At 35.7% G+C, this 23219-nt stretch overlaps 1 protein-coding gene across 1 annotated transcript in view; it reads right to left on the bottom strand.

Annotated features, from left to right (window-relative positions):
- The window catches only part of Prosalpha2 (proteasome alpha2 subunit), a 76549-nt gene extending 54102 nt beyond the window's left edge, over positions 1–22447 (bottom strand). Inside the window, exons 1-3 of the mRNA XM_089101935.1 lie at positions 22310–22447; positions 17467–17543; positions 10513–10626 (exon numbers count right to left, since the gene is read on the bottom strand). Coding sequence (XP_088958061.1) covers positions 10513–10626; positions 17467–17543; positions 22310–22350 — 232 coding nt within the window. The 5' untranslated portion in view covers positions 22351–22447. The remainder of the gene's footprint in view (positions 1–10512; positions 10627–17466; positions 17544–22309) is intronic.
- Between the last annotated feature and the right edge of the window lie 772 nt (positions 22448–23219).

Raw genomic sequence — 23219 nt, 5'->3', positions numbered from 1 at the left:
AATGTTCAATGTTCCTTTAGTCCCTACGCACTTAGGCTTAAATGAAGATATTTATGCAGAGTTTCAACTAGCTATGGCTAAGTTTGCTAAAGACAAGCTATTTTCTTGCAAAAACACACAAAATCAGAAAAAAAATGTTCAATGTTCCTATAGTACCTATGCAATTAGGCTGAAATGAAGATATTTATGCAGAGTTTCAACTAGCTATGGCTAAGTTTGCTAAAGACAAGCTATTTTCTTGCGAAAACACAAAATCAGAAAAAATATTGTTAGGTTAGGTTAAGTTAGATTAGGTTAGGTTAGCCTACGTATGCGCGCATATAGGTTAGGTTAGGTTGGATTAAGTTAGGTTAGGTTAAGTTAGGTTAGGTTAGATTAAGTTAGGTTAGGTTAAGTTAGGATAGGTTAGATTAAGTTAGGTTAGGCTAAGTTAGGTTAGGCTAGGTTAGTCTACGTACGCGCGCGTACGTAGGCTAACCTAGCCTAACAAAACTTAGCCTAACCTAACTTAATCTAACCTATCCTAACTTACCCTAACCTAACTTAACCTATCCTAACCTAACTTAACCTAACCTAACTTAATCTAACCTAACCTAACCTAACCATATGCGCGCGTACGTAGGCTAACCTAACCTAATCTAACTTAACCTAACCTAACAATATTTTTTCTGATGTTGTGTGTTTTCGCAAGAAAATAGCTTGTCTTTAGCAAACTTAGCCATAGCTAGTTGAAACTCTGCATAAATATCTTCATTTCAGCCTAATTGCATAGGTACTAAAGGAACATTGAACATTTTTTTTCTGATTTTGTGTGTTTTCGCAAGAAAATAGCTTGTCTTTAGCAAACTTAGCCATAGATAGTTCCCTGGTATGTTAAAAGTGTGTTCCCTGGTATGTTGAATCTGAAAGTCTAATTTTCGTGGCGATGGACTATTCTAAAGAATAAAAACGTCTCAGGCTTAAGATAATTTCAGAAAAATTCTTTAACCTTTTAGAGTTAACTTACCTTTTTATGGATAACTATTTAGGGTTCTCAAACATGCTGAACTTGAAAGTGTGTTCCCTGGCATTTTGAATATTAAATTCTAATTTTCGTGGCTATGGACTTTAATATATAATAAACTCGTCAATTTCAGTGGTTAGGGTAAGAAAAAGACAATCCAAACGGAGGTGAAACGGCCCTGTTTAGGTGTGACTTGGTAGTGTTCTCGGTCACGCTTAACTGGACATTGTGGTTAATCGTAGGTTTTCTAGGGCTCTATTATATCAATTTCTACTAACATTTATACAGATTAAAGACTTATTAGGCTTAAGATATTCATTTCTTAAACATATTTAAAACGTTTGAAAAAAAATAATGACATATTTAAAAAAAAAGAAGCTTAATCCATTTGATATGAGGAGGATCATGTTTTGGGATTTGGATATCTGATACATTTTTCCATGTCAGGTATCTTTTCCGGTATCCATTTAGCGAAATATCTAACTTCATCTTCTGGGTCATGGACTGAATGCAGGTATTTCTCACATTTGAAGTCTTCTAAATTGAATAATGCTATGTTTTTATCACATTTTTCTAGTAAGAGTTTATCAGTTGGCACGTTTCGCTTAACATAAACAGTTTGCACACCGAAAAAACTGCATATTTCCTGAATTTCCTCTTGTACATGTTTTATTTCATAGCCATTTTCATTATGTGGTCGTAGGGTTTTAGCGTAAAAGCCATTTCGATTTATAAAATTTAGTGTTGGACTCCATCTGTTTTTCTCGTACTTATACATATTGTATCTGATGTTCCATTTATAGCAATGAATTTCACGTCGTTGATTGTCTAGGAGTAAGAAAGCTGCTTCGAATATAATGCCAGTTGCGGAATATTTCAGACCAATATATTCTGTGTCAATCACACCAAACATTATTATATCTGAAAAAAAAAGTGTTTAAATTAAATTTCATTTCTATTTTGTCACTATTAAAAGTGCTAACCCCCTCTCCAACAAAAATCATGGATTCACGCCCCTCCCCTAAATTTAGGAAAATTGTTATAGCTAAAATCGCTAAATTTCGAAGAGAAATGGATAGACACTGAAGTAAGAAACACTTATCTTTTCATTTCTATTTTGTCACTATTAAAAGTGCTAACTCCCCCCCCTAAATTTTTTTTTTTTCGGCGCTTTTCGGAGCCAAAGCGCATCCCTGTGGCGCTTCTCGGGCCCCGCATCGCTTCCCGTGATGCTTCTCGGGCCCGTGGCGCATCCCTGTGGCACTTCCCTGGCCCGTGGCGCATCCCTGTGGCACTTCCCTGACCCGTGGCGCATCCCCCGGCGCTTCCCTAACCTTGCCCCACAGTACTTCCCGGACCCACCGGCACATTCCGGGCTCCGGTTATTTACATAATGTCCCAAAAAACCGTATTGTTAGTTGGCATAAGTCGTTTCACCTACTCCCCGTACAGGTTGTCTATGACTCCAAATGAGCCTAGATTATTTTTAATCTCGTGTCTGCTCTGTTTCCAAGCGTATTCTCTGGGAAACAGTACAATTAAATTCGAGAACCGTTACTTCTTATTCAGGAATGTCTCCATCACTAAAATATTGGCAAGGCTTTGTAAGATTGAAAGTTATTTTAAAATATCCTTGCGCAAATTACGGGATCCATATGTGACAAATAGATAAATGTGAATAATCTCACTCAGTTCCTTCTCTTGAAACTTTGTGATATTCAATTGTGAAAAATAGGGGATTTTGAGTTTCAAATGGTGAGCATTAATTGAAATTACCCATGAAAAATATTCGCTTATGGGATAACGTCGAAGAGATAGCAACAGAGAAAATAGCAATGATTAGAAAAAATAGCATTTTGAGTTTCAAAGGCGGTGATTATTAATAGAAATTACCTAAAAATATTCACTTATGAGATATCGAAGCGATAACACAGATTAGAACAGAGCGGTTCCTTTGCAAAAAATTACATTTAGATATCTCCGAGGGAGGGGGAGGCAAGAGTGGTTTCATTGTAAAAAATTACATTTAGATATCTCCGAGGGAGATAAATTTAAAACAATGGTTGGGGGGAGGGGTTAATATCTCACAGAGATAAGTTTATATTGGGATTGAAAAGGACTGAAAAATGAATAAATAGAAAGGTAGGAAAAAATACTTACATTTGCATATCCCGGCTGCACTTGGGCACCCGAAGGACCAGGTAGTGCATGCTGGAGGGTGGACGGGGCAACGTCGCTATGTTCTTGTGCGACTGCGCCGGCTATTTCACGATCTTGCATAGCTTCGGCAGGGTTCACCATATTATAAGAAGCCGTCCACTCTCTCTTTAACTTAAACCCAGGCTGCATTGGGGCTGGCACTGATGGGGCTGTCTCGTCATCTCTGGCTTTCTTGGACGGAGGCGCCATACATTCTTCATAATTGGCCTTAAAAAGAAGAGAAAAAATTAGTTTCAAAATAATATGCCCCTTTTTATAGAAAGAAAGTTAGTATCATCATCCATATAATTTTGTTTAGTTTATCACTAAGAAAGCACAACGTAAAAAAATTTCGTGAAATATACTAATTGCATCCTTTTTTTGAATCTGAGAATTACAGCTCACTGAGCCGTTCAAAAGCCGGCCTATATAAGTCAGCCTAGTTTCTTGTTTTTAGGCATTTCTGTTCTTTTCTGGTTTTAATCTGTATTGAGCATGCCTTGTTTGATGCATTTAAAGTATTAACGCTATTTTTTATCTTTCCATATCCTTTTACGATAGCTGGTATTTACCCTACCCCCAGAAAAAACAGCCCACGGAACATCACCCCCACGGACACTAACCCCGGCGAAAAGACATGGCAAAATACCCCCTCCCCACAGCGAATGATATCGCATCCTTTTGAATCTGAGAATTACAGCTCACTGAGCCGTTCAAAAGCCGGTCTAGTTTGTTTGAAGAAAATCCCCCTCCTAATACTAAACGTTGAAAATGTGTATATTTAGTCAAACATCGAAGCATTGATCTGAGCTATTATTCTTTTTCAGTTATCCAATAAATAAAAACATGTTTTTAGTCGTGTCCTTTTGAATCTGTGAAATCTTTGGAAACTAAACTGCTAATGAGCAGGAAATGCTCTAAAAAGGGTCAGAGCTAATTATATGCCTCGCACCGGAGAGCCATGTGTCAAATCAGAACGGCATTTACATTAAAAATTGACAGAAGTCAGTAGGCACTAAATCACAATAGAGAAAACTCAAACTTTAACGAAATGAAAATTATTTCTTTTTTCGAGAATTTGATTGTAAAACAATGGGGGATGGGGTTAGGGTAAAAAGAATATATTTTATGTTTTCCTAGTGAGTATAAAGATTGTAAAGTGATGTTTGTATTGTATGTGGGGGGGGGGGGTTTGGGGTAAAGGAATATATTTAAGTTGTAGCTGAATATAATGGAGGATGTCCAAGGAAAATTCGTTTGAAAATAAAAAATGTACTTACATGGTAAATTGAAGTTGCCAAGGCTTCTAATTCATCAATATTATCCATTGTTGTTTACACAGCGTCAAAATACTTTCTGATAATTTAATCACATTGCATGCCCGTTATATATGAAATCTCAAGGGCGAATTGTTATGTAACGGGGAAATCATATGTAAGCACGTCTCTGATTGGCTGAGAAGGAGGATGTATCCGACTCGCTGATTGGCTGAGAAGGAAACACGTGATCTAACTGTTTCCGGGAAAGTCATAACATTAGGCTCGAGAGCAACAACAACAAATACTATTTCTGGACACCATGACATTCGCCTCGAGCATGTACATGACCAAAACAACAACAAATACTATTTCTGGATCATAACATTCGCTGAGAGCGTGCACTTACAACAACAACAAATACTATTTCTGGACACCATGACATTCGCGATCGATTACGCAAATCAAGTTCTCGGAAATTCACTTCCCCCTCGAGTCCTAGATCAATAACATTGTTTCCCGTTAGAATTCAATGCGCATGTGCAACCTTCGCCCCGGAGTTATTACACATAGAAACATCAAATAAATCGACCTTGGAAAAAGAGGTCATTGACCCCATTACGTAATCATTCTCCCTAGGGAGGCTATGCCCTTATTTGGAGTCCCGTCAGCATTCTATGCCCATATAAGGAGTCCCGTTTGTACCTCCTGACCCCTCTCTACTAACGATGTGGGCATAATGTGTTTTTTTTCCATACCCGGGCACTTCGCATCAAAGGAGCTGTCGTAGAAACTTCGAAAAGGGCTCATTCAATTGGAAATTGGAGTTGCTAGTGCCCTTTTTAATAGTCGAAAGTGATTGGAGGGCAACTAGCCCCACCCCCCCCTTACGCCCATCATTCCCGCAAACACATCCAATCAAAATTTTGAGATAGCCATTTTGTTTAGCGTGGTTGATTTCCACATAGAAAATATATTTTTGAGGAGGACACTCCCCCATAACCCTCGGGTCAAGGGTTTTAAGTTATGCCCAGGGGGCATAACTTAAAACCCTTCAACTACGCTGAACAAAATGGCTATCTCCAAATTTTGATTGGATGTGTTTGGGGAAATGATGGGCGTGGGGGGGGGGCTAGTTGCCCTCCAATCACTTTTGACTATTAAAAAGGGTACTAGCCCTTTGAATTTCGATTCGAATGAGCATTTTTTGAAGTTTTTACGACAACGCCTTCTATAAAAACCTTATATGCCCCCAGGGCATAACTTAAAACCCTTACCCTGAGGGTTGTGGGGGAGTGTCTTCCTCAAAAACATATTTCCTATCTGGAAATCAACTACGCTGAACAAAATGGCTATCACAAAAATTGGATTGGATGTGTTTGGGGGAATGATGGAAGGTGGGGGGGGCTAGTTGCCCTCCAATCACTTTTGACTATAAAAAGTGGGCACTAGAACTCAATTTCCAATTGAATGAGCCCCTTTTCAAGTTTCTACGACGACCCCTTCCATATGAAGTGCCCTGCTCTAAAGGACAAAATAATACATAGTACATTGTGCCAACATTGTTCCTATATGAACTCCGGGCATAACTTAAAACCTTTGCCCCAAGGGTTGCGGGGGATTGTCCTCCTCAAAAACATATTTTACTATAAGAATAATAACTATGCTGAACAAAATGGGTCTCTTCAAATTAGGATTAGACATGGGGGCGGGACTGATGGGCGTGGGGGGGGGGGGGCTAGGAGCCCGCCTATCACTTTCGACTATTAAAAAGGGCACTAGAGCTCTCAGTTTCCAATCGGATGAGCCCCATTTGAAGTTTCTTCGACGACCCCTTCCATATGAAGTGCCCTGCTCTAAAGGAAAAAAATAATGCATAGTACATTGTGCCAACATTGTTCTTATATGCCCTCAGGGCATAACTTAAAACCCTTGCCCCGAGGGTTGTGGGGGAGTGTCCTCCTCAAAAACATATTTTCTATTTGGAAATAAACTATGCTGAACAAAATGGCTATCTCAAAACGAATAGAAATTATAATAAATAGCCGAGTCAAACTCAAAACGAGCAGAATTTAACATAAGTTGGGCTCAAAACCCCTATGCCATCCCAAGGTCAGAACATAATTTGCACTTTACTAAAAAAAATACTGAAAATGTAGGGGAGGAATATAGCAGAAAGGGTGTGCAAAAGCACAAGACTCCCCCCAGGGTGCAAAGACTCCCCCCCCCCCCAATTGCACTTCTTGGCTGAAGGCCATGAAACGAAGATCAGCGCCACTGATTTGGACTTTAAGGGTCTAGTGTCGTCTCCTTTACCTTCTTTAATGGAGGAGGAGCGTGTAGGAGCGTCTAGGAGCGTATAGGGGCGAGCTGGCCTCAGGCGGCTTAATGCTGCAGCGAGTTGTTATTAGTAGTGGTATTAGTTATTGTTTTTGCATCAGGACACTTAGTTAGAATTATAAAAATTTTAATTTCAGGAATTTAAAAATTGTAATTTTTTAAGATTTGAAACCATTAAAACTTTCCTGATACCAAAACGATAAACGATCAAAATCATTTTTCGTCAGAAACTAACTTTATTTAAAGTTTTCATTTATACTGTATACGCGCCCATTAACTAGTATTTAGGCAATACTGTTGAAGGAACCTATTTTTCAAAGCGAAATAGAGAATACCCTTGCAAAAAATCATTTGAATCCAAAACTTTTGGTTTTCTTTTACTGGCTTATAATTATATATTTAAAAAATTATCATCTTAAGCGTTCGTTCAAGGCCCATTCTCTAAGAGACTTTATTAATATCGGAATGAGCGCCGCGGTTTGCTCTCCCCCCCTCTAAAAAAAAATGTCCGACTCGTTTAAAAGTAGCAAAAATACACGTAATATACGCCCAAGGGAAGATTTGTTGTAGCCCCTCCAAACAAAATCCTGAATAAGATCCTGTAGTGAAAAATTGAGTAGAAAAATGTCATTAGCAGACCTATCAGCTTAAAGCGAACTCCCATACGTGGCCTGTCAATATTTTCTCTCAGCCAATCTAGGCCTAATTTGTGCAGACAGGATTTTGACAAAAATATTTTTTATTGCAATAAAAATATTATTTATTATATTTTACAATAATAATATTTTACATTTTTTTATTGCAGATTAATTATCACTTTAACAGCTTTAGCAAATTAAAACTTTTAACCCTATAAATTGCACATCGATTATACCAATTATCCAATGGAAATAAACCACCTGAACTATAGCCCATTTTTAGTACAAAAATATAAGACATATAAGAAATATATACAAGACAGTAATCTTCTTTTTTCCTTTTCAGCATGATGAATCCAATCCTGCTTCGCGTTAAAACAGCTTGTGAAAACCATAGCGATTTCAGTTATTTATAGATAATTATACCTTTCTTTGAATAAAAAAACATAAATGATCTAGTTTTGTCCTATCAAGACGAATATAAAACGAATAATAAAACCTATGAACTAGTTTAGAACTTTAATACAACTATTGGCACAATTCAAAAATTACTTCGTTTTGAACTTAAGAAATTAATTTTGAAGTCAAGTGAAAAATTACAAAACTTAATTGCTTAGATTATATGATGACTCTAAAGGGAAATAAAGATCTTGATCTATAAATACGAACTTCCTTTTTTTTATATTTGGATCAGCACAAAAATTTATTATTTTAATGTATTCTAGGTTATGGGAAGTTAGATATAATTTGGGTTGTAAACCCATTTCACATAGCTTAACAATTACCCAAGATTTTGGCATCCATTCAGCCTTGAATAAAGACCAAGGTATTCCATCACAGGGGCGTCAATTCAAGAATATTTAGAGAGGGGAGGCAAAGTTAATTTTTTAAAATATATTAGGGGGAGCAATCTTGTGGCTTTACCGTTTTTTTTTTTTTTTTTTCAATGAAAACAACCAAAAAGAAAAAAAAAACAAGGAAAACCAACAAAGGTAGTTTTCAAAATCAAAAGGGAGGGGGGAGAGCAATTCCTTGTCCTTCTCCAATGGAGGTGCTTGTTTCATCGAGTGACTAATTTTTTTTATCTAGGTGGTTAAAGCATCATAAAACTGACTTTAAAAGGTTTTACAGAAGTTGGTAAAATTAAAAAATTACTTTCACTTTAGAACTAGGTCACTTTATAATTTCTATTCAAACAGAATAAGTCGGTTTTTAATAATTTATAAAAATCAGCTTCAATATTCTTTTTTTTAACGTGGGTATTTTGGGTAAAACTACAAAAAAAAATATTTTTTCAATAAAAATACAAAAAAATTTATTTCTCTAAATGTAGGGGGGCCAAAAAGATCTAGGGAGCTATTACCCACCTTTCATCCCCAATTGATGTTTCATGAACTGATTTCTTCTGTTTTTTAGAATGACATTATTAAAGCTTGAAAAAACTAGCTACAAAACTCTTCAAAGTATTGGGAAATTTAGAAATTACTTTACTTGAACTGCAAGTCGCTTTGGACTTTCTATTAAAACGGAATAGCGAATTTTTTGGATTAATATGGATCCATGCTTCACATTTATAAGTAAAAGTAAAACTGTTAACAACGCTTCAATAAAACTGTTTGCTTCAATATAGGTTCATTATATTACTAATCACCAAATTGCTAAATTATATTAGCAATCACCAAATTGCTAACGTTCACAATTCTTAATTGTTTTAGTTGTGAGGTGATACGGGGTTGTGAAACTGAAAAATCGCTTCTGTATGGGTTCATTATATTACCAACCACCAAATTGCTAAAAATATACTACCAATTACCAAATTGTTAACGTTAACAATTCTTAATTGTTTTAGTTGTGAGGTGATACGGGACCGTGGAACTGATAAATCGCTTCAGTATGGGTTCATTATATTACCAATCACCAAATTGCTAACGTTCACAATTCTTAATTGTTTTAGTTGTGAGGTGATACGGGGTTGTGAAACTGAAAAATCGCTTCTGTATTGGTTCATTATATTACCAACCACCAAATTGCTAAAAATATACTACCAATTACCAAATTGTTAACGTTAACAATTCTTAATTGTTTTAGTTGTGAGGTGATACGGGACCGTGGAACTGATAAATCGCTTCAGTATGGGTTCATTATATTACCAACCACCAAATTGCTTACCAATCACCAATTGCAATCATCAAATTGCTAACTTACATTACCGACCGCCAAATTGCAAACGTTAGCGATTAATTAACAATTAATCACATACTGACGACGTAGACTTGATTAGTCTACGTCGCTAGAATTTATTTACTAGAAAAGATATATCGCGTATTTTTACTGCATAAACATTTTTAAGTAAAGCTAATGACTACAAGTCCGGTCGAAACAAAATGAACTTTCAGGTGCAAAAAAAAAAGTGTCAAAGATGAGATTAATAGAATTTACAAGGAGATTCCGTGATTCCCAAGAAAATTTTTTTCTTTGCTTTTTTTTACATCTGAATTTCATATATAGGGATTAATTGAAAGAATACATTTGAGACAAAAAGGATATAACTAAAAGAAACATCGGTTTAAAAAAAATAGTTTAAACAATTATGTGAAAAAAAAACTTAAAACATTAGCGGCCTTCCAAAATCTAAACAAATTAAAGCCAGGATCGGAAGGGAGTCAAATTTCGCTTTGATAACCGAGTTTCCCATGACTCAATGGAAAAAATGACTTCATGAGAACGAACATTCGGCAAGTTTCTGCTTCACATCCGAGTTTTAATATTTAAAGGGTATATTATTGAATATACACTATCATTGGAAGATACTACTGGTATTAAGCATAGATAATTATTCTAATGATTTTTTTCTGGGAAATTCTTAGGAAGATTTCAGAGAATTTTACTTTTAACCAGACATAGCAGCAAGAATTTACATAATGATGTCACTGTACACCTCAAGAAGATGTGTTATTCTATGTCTTTGGTAAGACAACATGATGAAATTTTGGAACTGCAATCTTAGGAAGTTATCATTTGTGTCAGGATTTTTATCGTACGAAACTTTTTGTGCAAAAAGAAGAAAAAAACTTACCACTATAAACCATTCCAATGTGAGGCGAAACTTGCTCTACTTTGAATATGCTGTGTTCTTCTACCAAAATGGATTTGTGCTTTTTCTCAGTCGCTATAACCACTCCATTAGATGCTAGAAAAACAATTTTGACACAAATACAAGGGGTTTGACAACAATCTAAAGATAACGTACCCCTTTTCGGCATACTTATAAACAGAATACAATGCATTTCCTTGGGCTTCACATGTATCCAGGTATGCCAATTCACAAAATGTAGGGAGGATAAAGATTTTTTCTTAATGTCTTTAGTTTGGGAGACAATGAAGAATGCAAAACATTTAGTTTCTTTTCAAACTAATTGACATCCATGGGAGGGCGGAAGGTGTTAAAAAGGGTGTCGTACTATAACGTCAGAAAAAAATCAGGCAAGCAATTTGAGTATAAGAAGAATAAAGGCTGTGTCACTTATTATATGTACAGCAGTTGTTGATTTGAATAAGGATTGTAATGCACTGTTTATGCTTTATTACAGATGAATGCGTACTGCCCCCTCCCCTTCCCCACTTTATATTCATCATTAGTCATTATGAAATCAAATAATTTACCCAAGATGAAACTATACTGTGCTTAGCAAAACAACAATATTTGCTGCAGTGATTAAAAAGGTGCTGTGTGATATATTGATTAACAGTCCACTCTTTCAGATTTTATGATGCCATATAAATTAAACTCAATTCGAATATACCAAAGTCAAATAACTAAATTCGAATTTACCATTGAATATCAATTATTTGAAACATACACAGGATTAACTTAAGAATCAGTCCCCTCTTTTAGTAAATTAGATAATGATTAAATAAAAAAACAAGTTTTTTTTAGTAAAAGTAAGGGGCGACATTGAAACTTAAAACGCTCAGAATTATTCCGCATATGAAGCGGGCTGTCCTCTCCTCAACCCCTGGCTCTCTACCGCAAAGCTTGACTTTTGTCTCGATTCTTTAAAAACAACTTCTGAAAGACAAGGGCCGTTGCATTGAAATAAGTAGCTTTTTGAAAGAATTAAAAACTTTAGCATAACAAGCAAAGAGCTAAAGAAGGGGCAGTTCCCCTATTGTATGGAATAATTTCTGTTCATCTTAAGTTTCAATGTTGCTCTTTTTTTCAGTTGAAAAAACTTCTTTTGTTTATATTCAATTTCTGACCGTTTTTCAAACCATGTCGGGAAATCTGGCTCCCCCTCCGTCAAATATTTACCCCTAGAACCCCCCTCCCCTGAAAAATCCCCCTAGACAATTCCTCGATGAAAATCCCCCTGGGAAGTTAATTTTGTTAAGACAAAGACCCGGGAGGTTTGTTTAGTTAATTTCTGATCTTTTTCAAATCATTCAGTGAATCCTCCCCCTCCCCATCCCTGCAAAATTTTCCAATTCCCCACGGATTCCCCCCCCCCCCAAAAAAAATTCATATTCATCCCATTGAAATATACTATATGTAAACAATGGGCAAATTTCATAACTTACAGCCCTTACCCCCCCCCCCTCTGTGTAAAAACTTTCATTGGAAAATTCCCTGGAAACCTTCCTCCTCACGGAAAATCCCCGTCCCCTGCAGTATTTCAGCTGCGATGATCCTGAGTACGTCCCTGGAGCTAGACATTGTGCCTCAAGTCTAAACAGGATAAAAATATACTGAAGACTTTTTGGACCCAGTAATTTGATATATAATAAACAAAACTAAAATATGAATCCTGTCCATTCTAATATTGGAAACAAAATTCATTAGGAAATCTAAAAACTGAATTTTAAATTATACAAGGACTTCTGAAACGCGTCAAAAGCATGATTCATAGACTAACATGTAAAAATAGCACAATTTCGTGTTTTTCTGGTGACAAGCGAAAACAAAAACTTGGGTTTCAAGCACGAACACACAGGCCCACGCACAAACTTTAAAAAAAAAATTAAGAACATATGTAATATGAGCACTGGTCACAATTGCAGAAGGGACATGGAGGTAATGTTCCTCTACGGATTTGCAAAAAAAACATTTTGGGGGGTATTTCCATTGAAAATTCATTTTTTTTATATTTTTATTAAAAAATTAAATCAGGAAAATTTGAATCCCTCTTGACTACATTTTGAAAAACCAATTTTGACTTCGCTACATTCTCGTGAATTGATACCATTAAATATGAGATTGCATAACATAATCCCAAAGTTTTAGTAAATTTTTCTTGGATCAGGTATTCTTCACACTAGGAATGCATAAAGAAGGGGAACCTTAGTAGCCACAACCTCTATAATCCTACAATATTTAAATTAATTTCATAATCTCTAAAAATTTTCATATAAAAATCAGTTTTTTACAAATTTGCCCCTCACCCCTCAAACAAAAATTTAAGCGGAAGTTTAAAATTCCCTATTAGAACTTATGACACCTTCTAGAAAAAATGCAAGGGAATGCCACAGGCTCACAAGTGAAATCTCAGGCCCTCAAATTTCCCTATGCTGTATAATATACATATACATAATGCACTTCCTATCTGCTTAGACGAGTGAGACCATTTCTATTCATTCCAGCCTTTAACATTCATCTAGTATTCGCATTTCATGTATATTTCTTTTGTAATAATGTATATTTAATCTTTGTCTTCGAATGTACAATTAAAGTAAAAAAGACAGTCTTCCCAAGAAGAATAGAGAACAAATTTTAAATTTAAAACTAACATAAATTAAATTATCCATGAGATCAAATTTAAATGACTGGAAATTCCTACAAATAAAGAAATGAAACTTAAAAACAAATGAGCAATAACTATATTTATCTCTGTAATTAGCATACTACCATTTTCTGGTGTGAACAGACAACTTAGATAGGTCATGACTTTGGGAAAAATCTGTCTCAACCTCCCAGCTTCCTTAGTATTCTTTGGCAAAGACGCCTCCCATCTCCCGAGAATTTTGTGAACTGAAATGTGCTTTTTAGCAGATTTTAGACACCCTTCACCTCAAGAAAAGTCCAAAAAATCTGAAATACTCTTGGAAATGTTGAATGTATGCAAATCTGAGGCAAGGAAAAGACCCAATCCCCCTACCTCTCCCTGAGATCTCGAAAATTACAGAAAAAACATGTATTTTTTCTGCATTACCCCCCTCCCCTGTGATTTTTACTATAATAATAATAATAATTTTATTTCAACTCTTCATACAAATACACGTAAATGCTCGAAGGAGTTATAAAAACGAAAGAAGAAAATAACGAAAAAATCACACAACACTACAAAACAAAATTAAACTGTAATAAATATGGAAAAGTGAAAAGAAACGAAATAAAAATCAGGATTTTAATACCCAAGACTAGCCAATGAAAAGTCGTGGATTGCTTGTATTTCAACTTTTGACACGGGTATACAACTCAACCATTTTCTCACTTATCTCAAAAATGTGGTATCTCTGCGAGACATAAGAGTTTCTGAACCATATGGGAATTCCCAATGAATATTAGCAATACCGATACAAATTTGAACGAACTTGGTTACATTCGGTTTTACCAAAGTAATTTCATGATGGAGTTAAAAAAAGAAACGTGGCACGAACATGGCGTAACAGAGACGGCCGAGCGTAATGTTGTCAAATTGACCTTTAGTTCGTGCTAGCATACCGTAAGTTTTCCGCAGTTTTTCTTTAAGTGCTGCAATAACTAGATTTTTAGTAGCTTTGATAGAATTCCCATACCAGAGTCCAAGATACTCAAACTTATCCTTTTGGAGAACTGTCTTCCCGCAAACAACAACAGCACGATTTGGCTACGTTTCGTCATTCAAAACGACGAATTCAGTCTTAGACGGCTCTATTGTTAGCCCAATATCACCAAGTGCAGACGACAAGGCATTAATAGCTTTCTGTAAAGATTCTAAATTATCACTTATCAAAAGTAGATCATCTGAGTAAGATAGATGACTAGCATCAATTCCATCATCTATCAAAAAATCTTCTATCAATTTTGTCGCAGAACGTATTGCATTGTTAAATATCACAGGCCTGTTTACTAAGCCGTGTTTAACACCCCTACGTATATCTATAGGTCCAGAAAGCTGTCCGGCAGACCAAATTCTTACTTGAGATTTTCAATACCATTGCCACAGACAATTAAAAACAAAGGGACCAACTCCTGCCCTTAGTAGTGACAAGACTGCTTGCGAATGTAAGCCAGAATCAAACGTCGTAGATATGTCTATTGCGCAGACAAATAATGGAGTTTTTCGTTTCTTAAACTTTTCAACAATTGAAATAAAAGTTGCATGTGCATTCTGATCACCAAGACCGGACCGAAAACCGAACTGATTGTCACCCACATCCACTTGTGCTGCCAATATAGGGCACAGTATCTTCTCCAGTAACTTTGCTAGAACTGAACAAATACTGATGGTCCTTTATGAAGAACAATCTTTAGGGTTTTACCCCTTCTTATGTACGCAGGTAACGACCCTCTGACACAAACCTTGTGGGACAGACTGTTGCAATACTATTGCTTGGAACAATAAAGCTATGTGGCTAAACAGTTTAGGGGTACCCTACCTCAGATGTTCCAGCTGAATACCATCTGCCCAAGGTGATTTCCCTAAAGGAAGAGGACAAACAAAAGATTCAACACACAACAGGGTAATAGTAAGCCAGTTACTGCATTGGTTTAGTCAATCAAAATGTTGCATCAGAATGTCCTGGAAATCACTTTCTAATAATGGAGGATCAGCTGCAAACATTGAAGAAAAATGTTCAAACCATCAATTTATTTCAATGCTATCAGGTGGCGACAAAGAAGAACAGATAAGTTTATACACTTCTTGCCATAGCTGATGAGGATTATTTTTTATTTCCTGCGATAGCTCCTTAGCCCGACTTCTTTTCCAAGATTTCACCTTCTTTTGATATTGGTGTTTACTCGACTTCATAATTTTAAAAACCCATCCTGAACGTGGTCTTTCACAATCAACACAAATTTGTCTCCAAAACACATGGCGAGACTTTTCAACCTTCAAACCAGGAAAATCTGACCAGCCTCTCTGAAGGGTATTCAGTTTTATTTTTTCCGACGGAACTGCAACGGATGCAGCCGTTTTCATACTATGCACCAATTCAAGCAAATAACAATTCAAATCAAGAAGCTGGTCAGATTTTACCCGCAAGAGCAAATGAAACGGAACCCTTATCTTATCTAAGTATGAATCAAGTAGCATCTGGTAAGTTAATATATCAATACAACTCCAGTTCTGTTTAGTGAACACTTGGATCTAGAGGGAGCATATGTCTCAAAAGAACTGAGTGGTAAATTAAACTCAAGATGCAAATGGTCACTTAAAAGAAAGTCGTCAGAAACATTAACTATCTGCTGCTGGAGATCCCCCATATCAGTTAAACACGAAATCGAGATCAGAAGTGCTACCACTATTATGTACATAGGTAAACGATCTATTTTCCTGTAGACAATAGAAATTTTGTGGCAATGTAGCATTTAACATTTGTGAGCGACCAATGGTATTTTCATTAATGTCCACATTAAAATCACCCATAATAACACAAGATTTACAGGCAAGAGCTATTCTTTCAAGTAGTTTCAACAATGACGAGCAGGTAGATGCAAATTTCTGACTTGATCGGTCATTTCTGTAATTTGTAGGCATAGAAACACAAACAGCAATAAAACCACTAAATTCCACCGCAAGATATACATCATTAGACTCAAATAGATTACAATTATACTTTTTTCTAACAGCTGTCATTAAGCCCCCCGAGGGTCGACCCCCCAGTACTTCTAGGTGGGTAGATCAAATACTGATGATCAGAAGAAGTAATCAGTCTTGTGCTATTATTTTCATTAAGCAGATGCTCATTAACACAAATTATATTGAAAGCACCATACACTATTTGAAGTATGTCTAATTTTTCTCTAGCACTGTTTATGTTTTGAAAGAACACACGTACTTTGCCATTTATCAAGCCAGTTTAAGATTTAAGTTCTTTGGCCCAGCTTGGTCTGGAATTGTACCACAAGCTGCATTTTTTAGGTTCAGGCACCAAAAGCTGTTACTTGCATGGTTGGATCCGCAGTTGGCACATTTGAGCATATCTGAGGCGCACTCGGAGTAGCTATGATCACTAGCACACTTTCTACATTTAGTGTCCTTCTGACACTGGTTTGCACGATGGCCAAAACCTTGACATTTATAGCACTGCAGCGGCTTTGTAAGGGGCTTTGACACTGAAAACATGGTGTATTCCACTTTGATTCCAAACTTGAGAGCCTGATCAAAGTCAATCTTAGCAGTGAACATGAGCTGGACAACTGAGGAATTTCCAAAGCGCTTGGCTTGGGAAACACCACTAATTAGGTTGGGAATAGTTGAAACGGCGTAATCTTTGTCAACGTAAATGATCCTGAGGTATTCTGAGCCCAGTACCTTGCTACGGATATTTTGCTCAAAACTATGCATAAAAAAGTGTGGAATAAATTCTTAAGCAGAATAGAAGCTGATTGTAAACTTACCAAATGAAACCAATTTTAAAAAGGAACATTCTTTCTAGGTCTTTCTTAGTCTTGAGTGAATCTGATTGGTCCAGTGGCACTAATTTGGACAGGGGGTAATTATCCCCCTAGATTTTCCCCTCCATCCCCTACACCCTTAATTTTGAAAAAATATCTTTTATGGTAGGCTATTATCATTGAAAAAAAAGAAAAACAGCCTACACTCTAAAAAATATACTTAGTCCCCCCCCCTCTATTTGTGAATTGGTGCCTCTGAATGGTTTTGAAAAGCATTAATCCACTAAAAAGCTGCTGCTTACTTAACAATTTCAACTCTGGGATCTTAGCAGAATCTGAAAGAACCTTACCTGGAAGATTATAAATACCTGAATAAGACTATATTAAAAATCATATGACCATAGATAAATCAATTTAAGATAAACAACAAACCTTTGATTCCTACAGAAGCTGCACCAGAAGCCACTGCTGCCAAAGCATACTCAATCTGAACTAGCTTTCCAGATGGGCTAAAATGAAATATAACATTAGTCGAATAACAAACAGAGTTGTGAATGATATTAGTCAAAGCATAAAATGAAATTTACTCCAAATCTTCTTCTAAATAACCCTTATTAGAAATGTAGCAAAATATATCAAGAAAGGTTTAAATAAATAACCAATAGTTAATGCTCTCACTAGCTGGGAGAAGTAACACATAATTTTTCTTTTATATGATAGACTTCCCTCAGCACAAGTAGGTGTGTGGTTTGACTGGCAGGGGGAGAGGTGTCATTAGTAAATAACTGCAAAAGTCATGACTGAAAATAGTTAAGGCAAAACATGAAATTCAATTCAATAAAACCTATAAATTAACAAGAGTTTGTTTATTTTTGTCTTACAGCATTTGTTTCTTTTTTTTTCTTATCCCCCCCTAAGAAAATTTTTATATCCTCCTTAAAGATTTGGACAATACAATTCCTTTTATGAGTCTTACCTGAGACTCCCTAGAGTAATGGTGCTAAGGATCTTTTAAAGTTGTTTTTTATCTCCTACTTTTTAAAAATGTTGCAAATTCCATGTCATACCTTTATTTGCAGCAGATATATTATTCAAGTCTATAAAATTTGGTTTTGCCCTATGACCCTCAAAAAACTTTAATTTTTATCTACTGTTCATTTGCCAAAATAAAAAAAAAAAATGTATACGCAAATGCAGCACTGGATAGCATCTTACTCTAATGTTTCCCAGATGCTTGCCTTCAGGAATCTTTTAATATGCAGAAGAAAAAAAACCATAAAAACAATGGGATCATAAGAAGGATCCACTTTAAGCTTACTCAGCTTAATTTATTGGATGCCTAATCTTACTAACAAAACTGATAACATCCCATGATCTATGATGAAAAAGGGAGTTCAAGCTCAATGGTGAATCACCTGCAGAGTTCTCATGCACTTTCTGGCAGACACTGAACTTATTTGCCCACCAATCAGAGAATTAAGCAGTATGAGAAGCAGATCAAAAAATCCTCTCCAGTTGGCAGATAAAATAAAGCAAAATTTCTAATTTGTTCTTTCAAATAAGACAAAATATTTCCTGTTTGTGTTGCCAAGTGCTGTTCACTCTTTGATTTAAAAATTAAAATAAAAATCTTCTTCAGGTTATGATTCTATTTCAGCAAGACACCTGCAACTTGCAGGTCCTTTAATCAAGCAACATTTAGGACTACTGTTCAAGATGATCCTTGTCTGTTGTGTCATCTCTTTGCAATTTTGTATTGGACAAATAACTCCCATCCTAAAAGGGCAAAAAAGATGCTTCTCTGTGCAGTTCTTATTGCCCCATTACCATCTCATGTACTACTTTCAAGCTCTTTAAGTCATTTTTGATAAGAGACATTGGAGAAAATTGTTCTGCCCCTCCTCACCAGTTTGGGTACCAGCAAGGCTTAGGTAGAGAAAATGCTTGCTTTCTGCTGAAAAATGTGCTGAAGGATATTGATAAGTAAGTAAGTTTATTTGTAACCCGCAACATAAAATAAATGCGGAGTAAAAAAAGAAAAAACAAAATAATATTATCCGCGAGGATATAATAAAGAAAACAAAACATAAATAACTTGAAATATCCATAGAATCACTAATCTGGAAAAAAATGATTAAGGGGGTCCCTAGCACATATCTTCCTTGGAATATTGGTCCTCAGATCCTTAGCGATGTTGTCAAGCAGCACTAGAGGGTCAATAAGTCCAAAATGAGAAATAATCTTGTGATTTCTGTACCACCTTGGCAAATATAGCAGGAATTTACAATATTTAAAATAGCCTCTCCTTAGCTGAAGACAGATAAAAGAGGTGATTTCTTGGTTTTGTCTGCACTTAATGTTGCAAGAGCTTTTGACTTGTGTATATTTTGCAGGTTTGCTTGAGGCAGGTTTGCTTGATGCCCATTTGAAAGGTACTGATGATGTTGCAGTAATTACTTGTTTGAGATACACATATAGAAATCTGAAAGCTGGAATTAAAGATGGTAGCCAACTATTTCTGATCCTGAAAGGTGTATGCCAAGGAGCTTTGACTTCTCTGGTTTTGTTTAATAATTGTGTTACAGGTGCTCAGGATAAGTTGAGCTGTACATTTATTTTCAAAGGAGTTGATCTCTTGTTAGTACCATTTGCAGATGACTTACTGAACCTTTCTTGCACTTTCCAAGGATGCTCTTCAACTTTTGAGCTTGTCCAAGAAGAGTATGAACACATTGGTTTGAGTTTTAATACTGATAAAACAGTTATTCTACCATTCAACTATAAAGGAATAGAAATTCAATAAGTCTAGCTGGCTCTGATGTTCCTTTTGCTAGCAGCCTTACTTTCCTGGATATGCCTATTGGAGCAAATCTGAAAGAAATGGTAAAACTGACAATGAAAAATTATGCTAGTAAGATCCAGGCTGTTTATGCCTCCCTGTCTTCAAGCATTTTGTATTGGAGCAGTGTTCACTATTCTCAGTTACATAATTGCCTAATGATTCCTCACTTACTTGCCCTTGCTCATATTTGGTCTTTTTTTAATTGTGCTAAGAGAAAGCAAGTTCCTCAGCTTTATTTTAAATTTGGAAAGTATTAAATAGAACTTCCAACTTGGACAAGTAACTCTTTTCTGGGTACTCTTACATTATATTGGCCTTTCTAAAAAGTCAAGTTTGGTAGTTAATATAATGAAATAATGAAATAAGCTAATGAAATAAAATAAATTTGGGCTATATATTTGCACATTAAGGGGATGGCGGGTAAAGCATAGAATATATTAAATTTGTAACCTAACTTAGGTACCTCCCCCCCCCTAAACCACAAAAAACAACAGTTTAAGTATCATATATGCAATAAAAACCATTCTATGCAATGTATTATTCTATATTGGTTAACCTGTCAAAAACAAGTTTTTTTGTGACTGGTTTCCTTGTAAAGGCCCATATAATGCAAGAGTACCCTTTTCTGCAAAGAAAGTATCAATTGGTAAACCCAGCTGGGGTTATTGAGAAGAGTATTTATGATGTCTCTACTGAGTGCCAGAAGTTTTCCCATCTTTGGTCATTTCTGTTTGTCCCTTGTTTGTAGTTCTCAAAGTATGTTTTTATTTCTGTTATTTCTTCTTTTTTTCCTGATTTTACTCTGTTGTTATTTGGGCTCTGCCCAGTTTTTTTATGATGGGTTATAAATAAAATGATGATCATGACAATGAAAATCTTGTATTTGAATAAGGTGTAGTAATGGTTATTTGTGCAAGGGATTGATGATAAAACTATGCTTGGGATTTTATGTGTGTTTCATGGAATTACAAGTATATTCAGAGAATTGGTGCTAACTATACCCAGAATAAGTGATAAAATTTAAAATCAGCCCTGAAAAAGCATGTTAAGCCCTAATCTTTTATTATTAATTTTTTAGGTTTATTTGGAATAGGCCTAGTACTGAAAATAGGCTATTGTTAAAAAATCAGGCAATTATCCTACTATATAAAATATCATTGTGAGGCATCTGTGGTAAAGCTTTCTAATTTAGTTAATTACTAATTGAGTAAAAACCTATTAAGACGCAAAAACAAAGTTTCAAAATACCACTTTTTAAGATAAAGATACAAATCGTGGAATGTGTAAGCTTGAGGGAACTTGCTCAATAACCAATTTCCTGGTTAAATGCGTCAATGTACCGGAAGGACAAGGTTAGTTTTTCATATATATACCCAGATTTTTGAGACTAAAGAGAGACTCTTTGACTTGCAGGGCGAACCTCTGGCCGTTTATTTTCTCGTTAGAAATACCTTGGGATCTTGTTGGATCATTGTAAGTGTCTGTATCTTATTATATATTATTGTAGTTTCCTGAGACTTGTGGTCTACTTGGGACAGCCAGTCCCAGTAGAATATCTATATCTGTAATTATTATATGTAAATTGAATAAAAGTATTGTATTTTAGACAACCTCTCTATGATCTACCTTTAGCCCCTCGAACATACCCAGTCGGTAAGCCTCATTAGTTTGGTCATAGCCTAAGGCACGCTACCAAAGTTTAATTACCTTAGGGCCAGAGTTTATCTCCCCTATAAAGGGAGAATAAAGGTATCTATGACTAAAACACCCATATACCATAAAATACACTTCAAAACACATCACTAGCTATAATGTTTAGGAAAGAGATAGTGGTAGGGCATTTTTACTGACTGATTGGCTATTTTCACCAGTTAAGACTGATATGGGCCTATTCTCTTTAAGTGTTGGTTTGAGTCTACCTTTCTTTGACTTTGGGTTTTGAAAAGACAATCCCAGTTATTTGGGCCAAATTTTAAGCAATATTAGGATATTTTTTGTTTCTTTAAACCATATAGACCAGGACTTAGCAAACTTATAAGGCTCAAAATGCTTTGGTAAAAGTCTTACTAGCCTAATGCCCACTACTGAACATAACATTATAACAACAATTCCTGCTTTTTTATATTCAAGGAAGTCATATTTACTGTATTGTATCAGTGGAGCTTCACAAATAACTGTATCCCCCTCCCCTATCTGTATCAGTATTTGGCTATGTACAAGAGGTAGGCCTATAGGATTTTCCTTTCCTTATTTCATACCATCTGTCATTATAGATCAGGTTTTTTTACAGATAGGGTTAAATTATGAGATAGGACAGTTATTTTAAATCAAAAGGCCTAATATAGCCATTAATTTTGACATATTGTGATAGCATCAGTTATGATATACAGGCTCGACTGGTGTCAGGATAATCAAGCAAACAAGAATAATCACCTAAAAGTAGTAAGAGAAAAGCTGTATCTCTCAGAGGACATGATTCCAAGATTACTTTAAACTTAATTAATTCTTTTTTCCTCTGTTTATTACAATTCTAAAATGCAAGTTGGGCTATCTTGTATTGTTTCTTCCTTAAATGTTACTTCAGGACTCATAGGCTTACGGAAGTCTTAAGCCCTGTCTTCACTTTGGCTTTTTCAGGCGAAGTCGGCCATTAGCCTCATCAGTGAAGATAGCTTTACGATCTCCTGAAAAGGGACACTTCTGACATGAGAACTTGACTCTTGCGTATTATTCTTATTTCCATTGTATTTTGCTTAATTTTTAATTTATTCTATTTTGGGCAGAATTTTGAACTCTTTTTAAAAATCTTTCTTTTATATTTTAATAAGTTATTTTAATGCTCTACTTCTTCAAAAGTACTTTATAACCTTTTCTGGAAGATCCAGTTTTCACCGATGATTTAAAAGACGGCAAAATAGACTGGCAAAATGGGGCCATTAGAAGTCGGTTTCCAGATTTTTTTTTTTTTACCATCAAAAAGCTACCTTTACTAATGCGGCATTTTGCGTGTATCGGCTGAAAAAGCAATAGCAAACATTGCTTTAAGATTTCTAAGAGTGACAAGCTATATTTTCAATTCATAGTCTGAATTGTAGGTTTTATGTTCAATTGATATTCTAAATCAGTGGTTCCCAACCGGTAGTACGCGTACCCCAGGGGGTACGCGAAGGTCCCAAAATTTATTTAATCTACATCTTTAAAACTTTTTTCTGGCGCAGTTCCAACATTTTCCTCAAAGTCAGATAACCCATTTTACGTAATTTCAGACTCATTTTCTAAACTTTCGCTTTCAGTAACCCGCTATTTCTCCATAGCCGTAGGGTCTCGTTCACTTTCGCTTTAA

The sequence above is a fragment of the Artemia sp. Qi Xiang Cuo genome, chromosome 15, assembly GCF_049724085.1.
Source record: "Artemia sp. Qi Xiang Cuo chromosome 15, ASM4972408v1, whole genome shotgun sequence".
Lineage (NCBI taxonomy): Eukaryota > Metazoa > Arthropoda > Branchiopoda > Anostraca > Artemiidae > Artemia > Artemia sp. Qi Xiang Cuo.
This window is presented reverse-complemented; position numbering and strand designations above follow the sequence as displayed.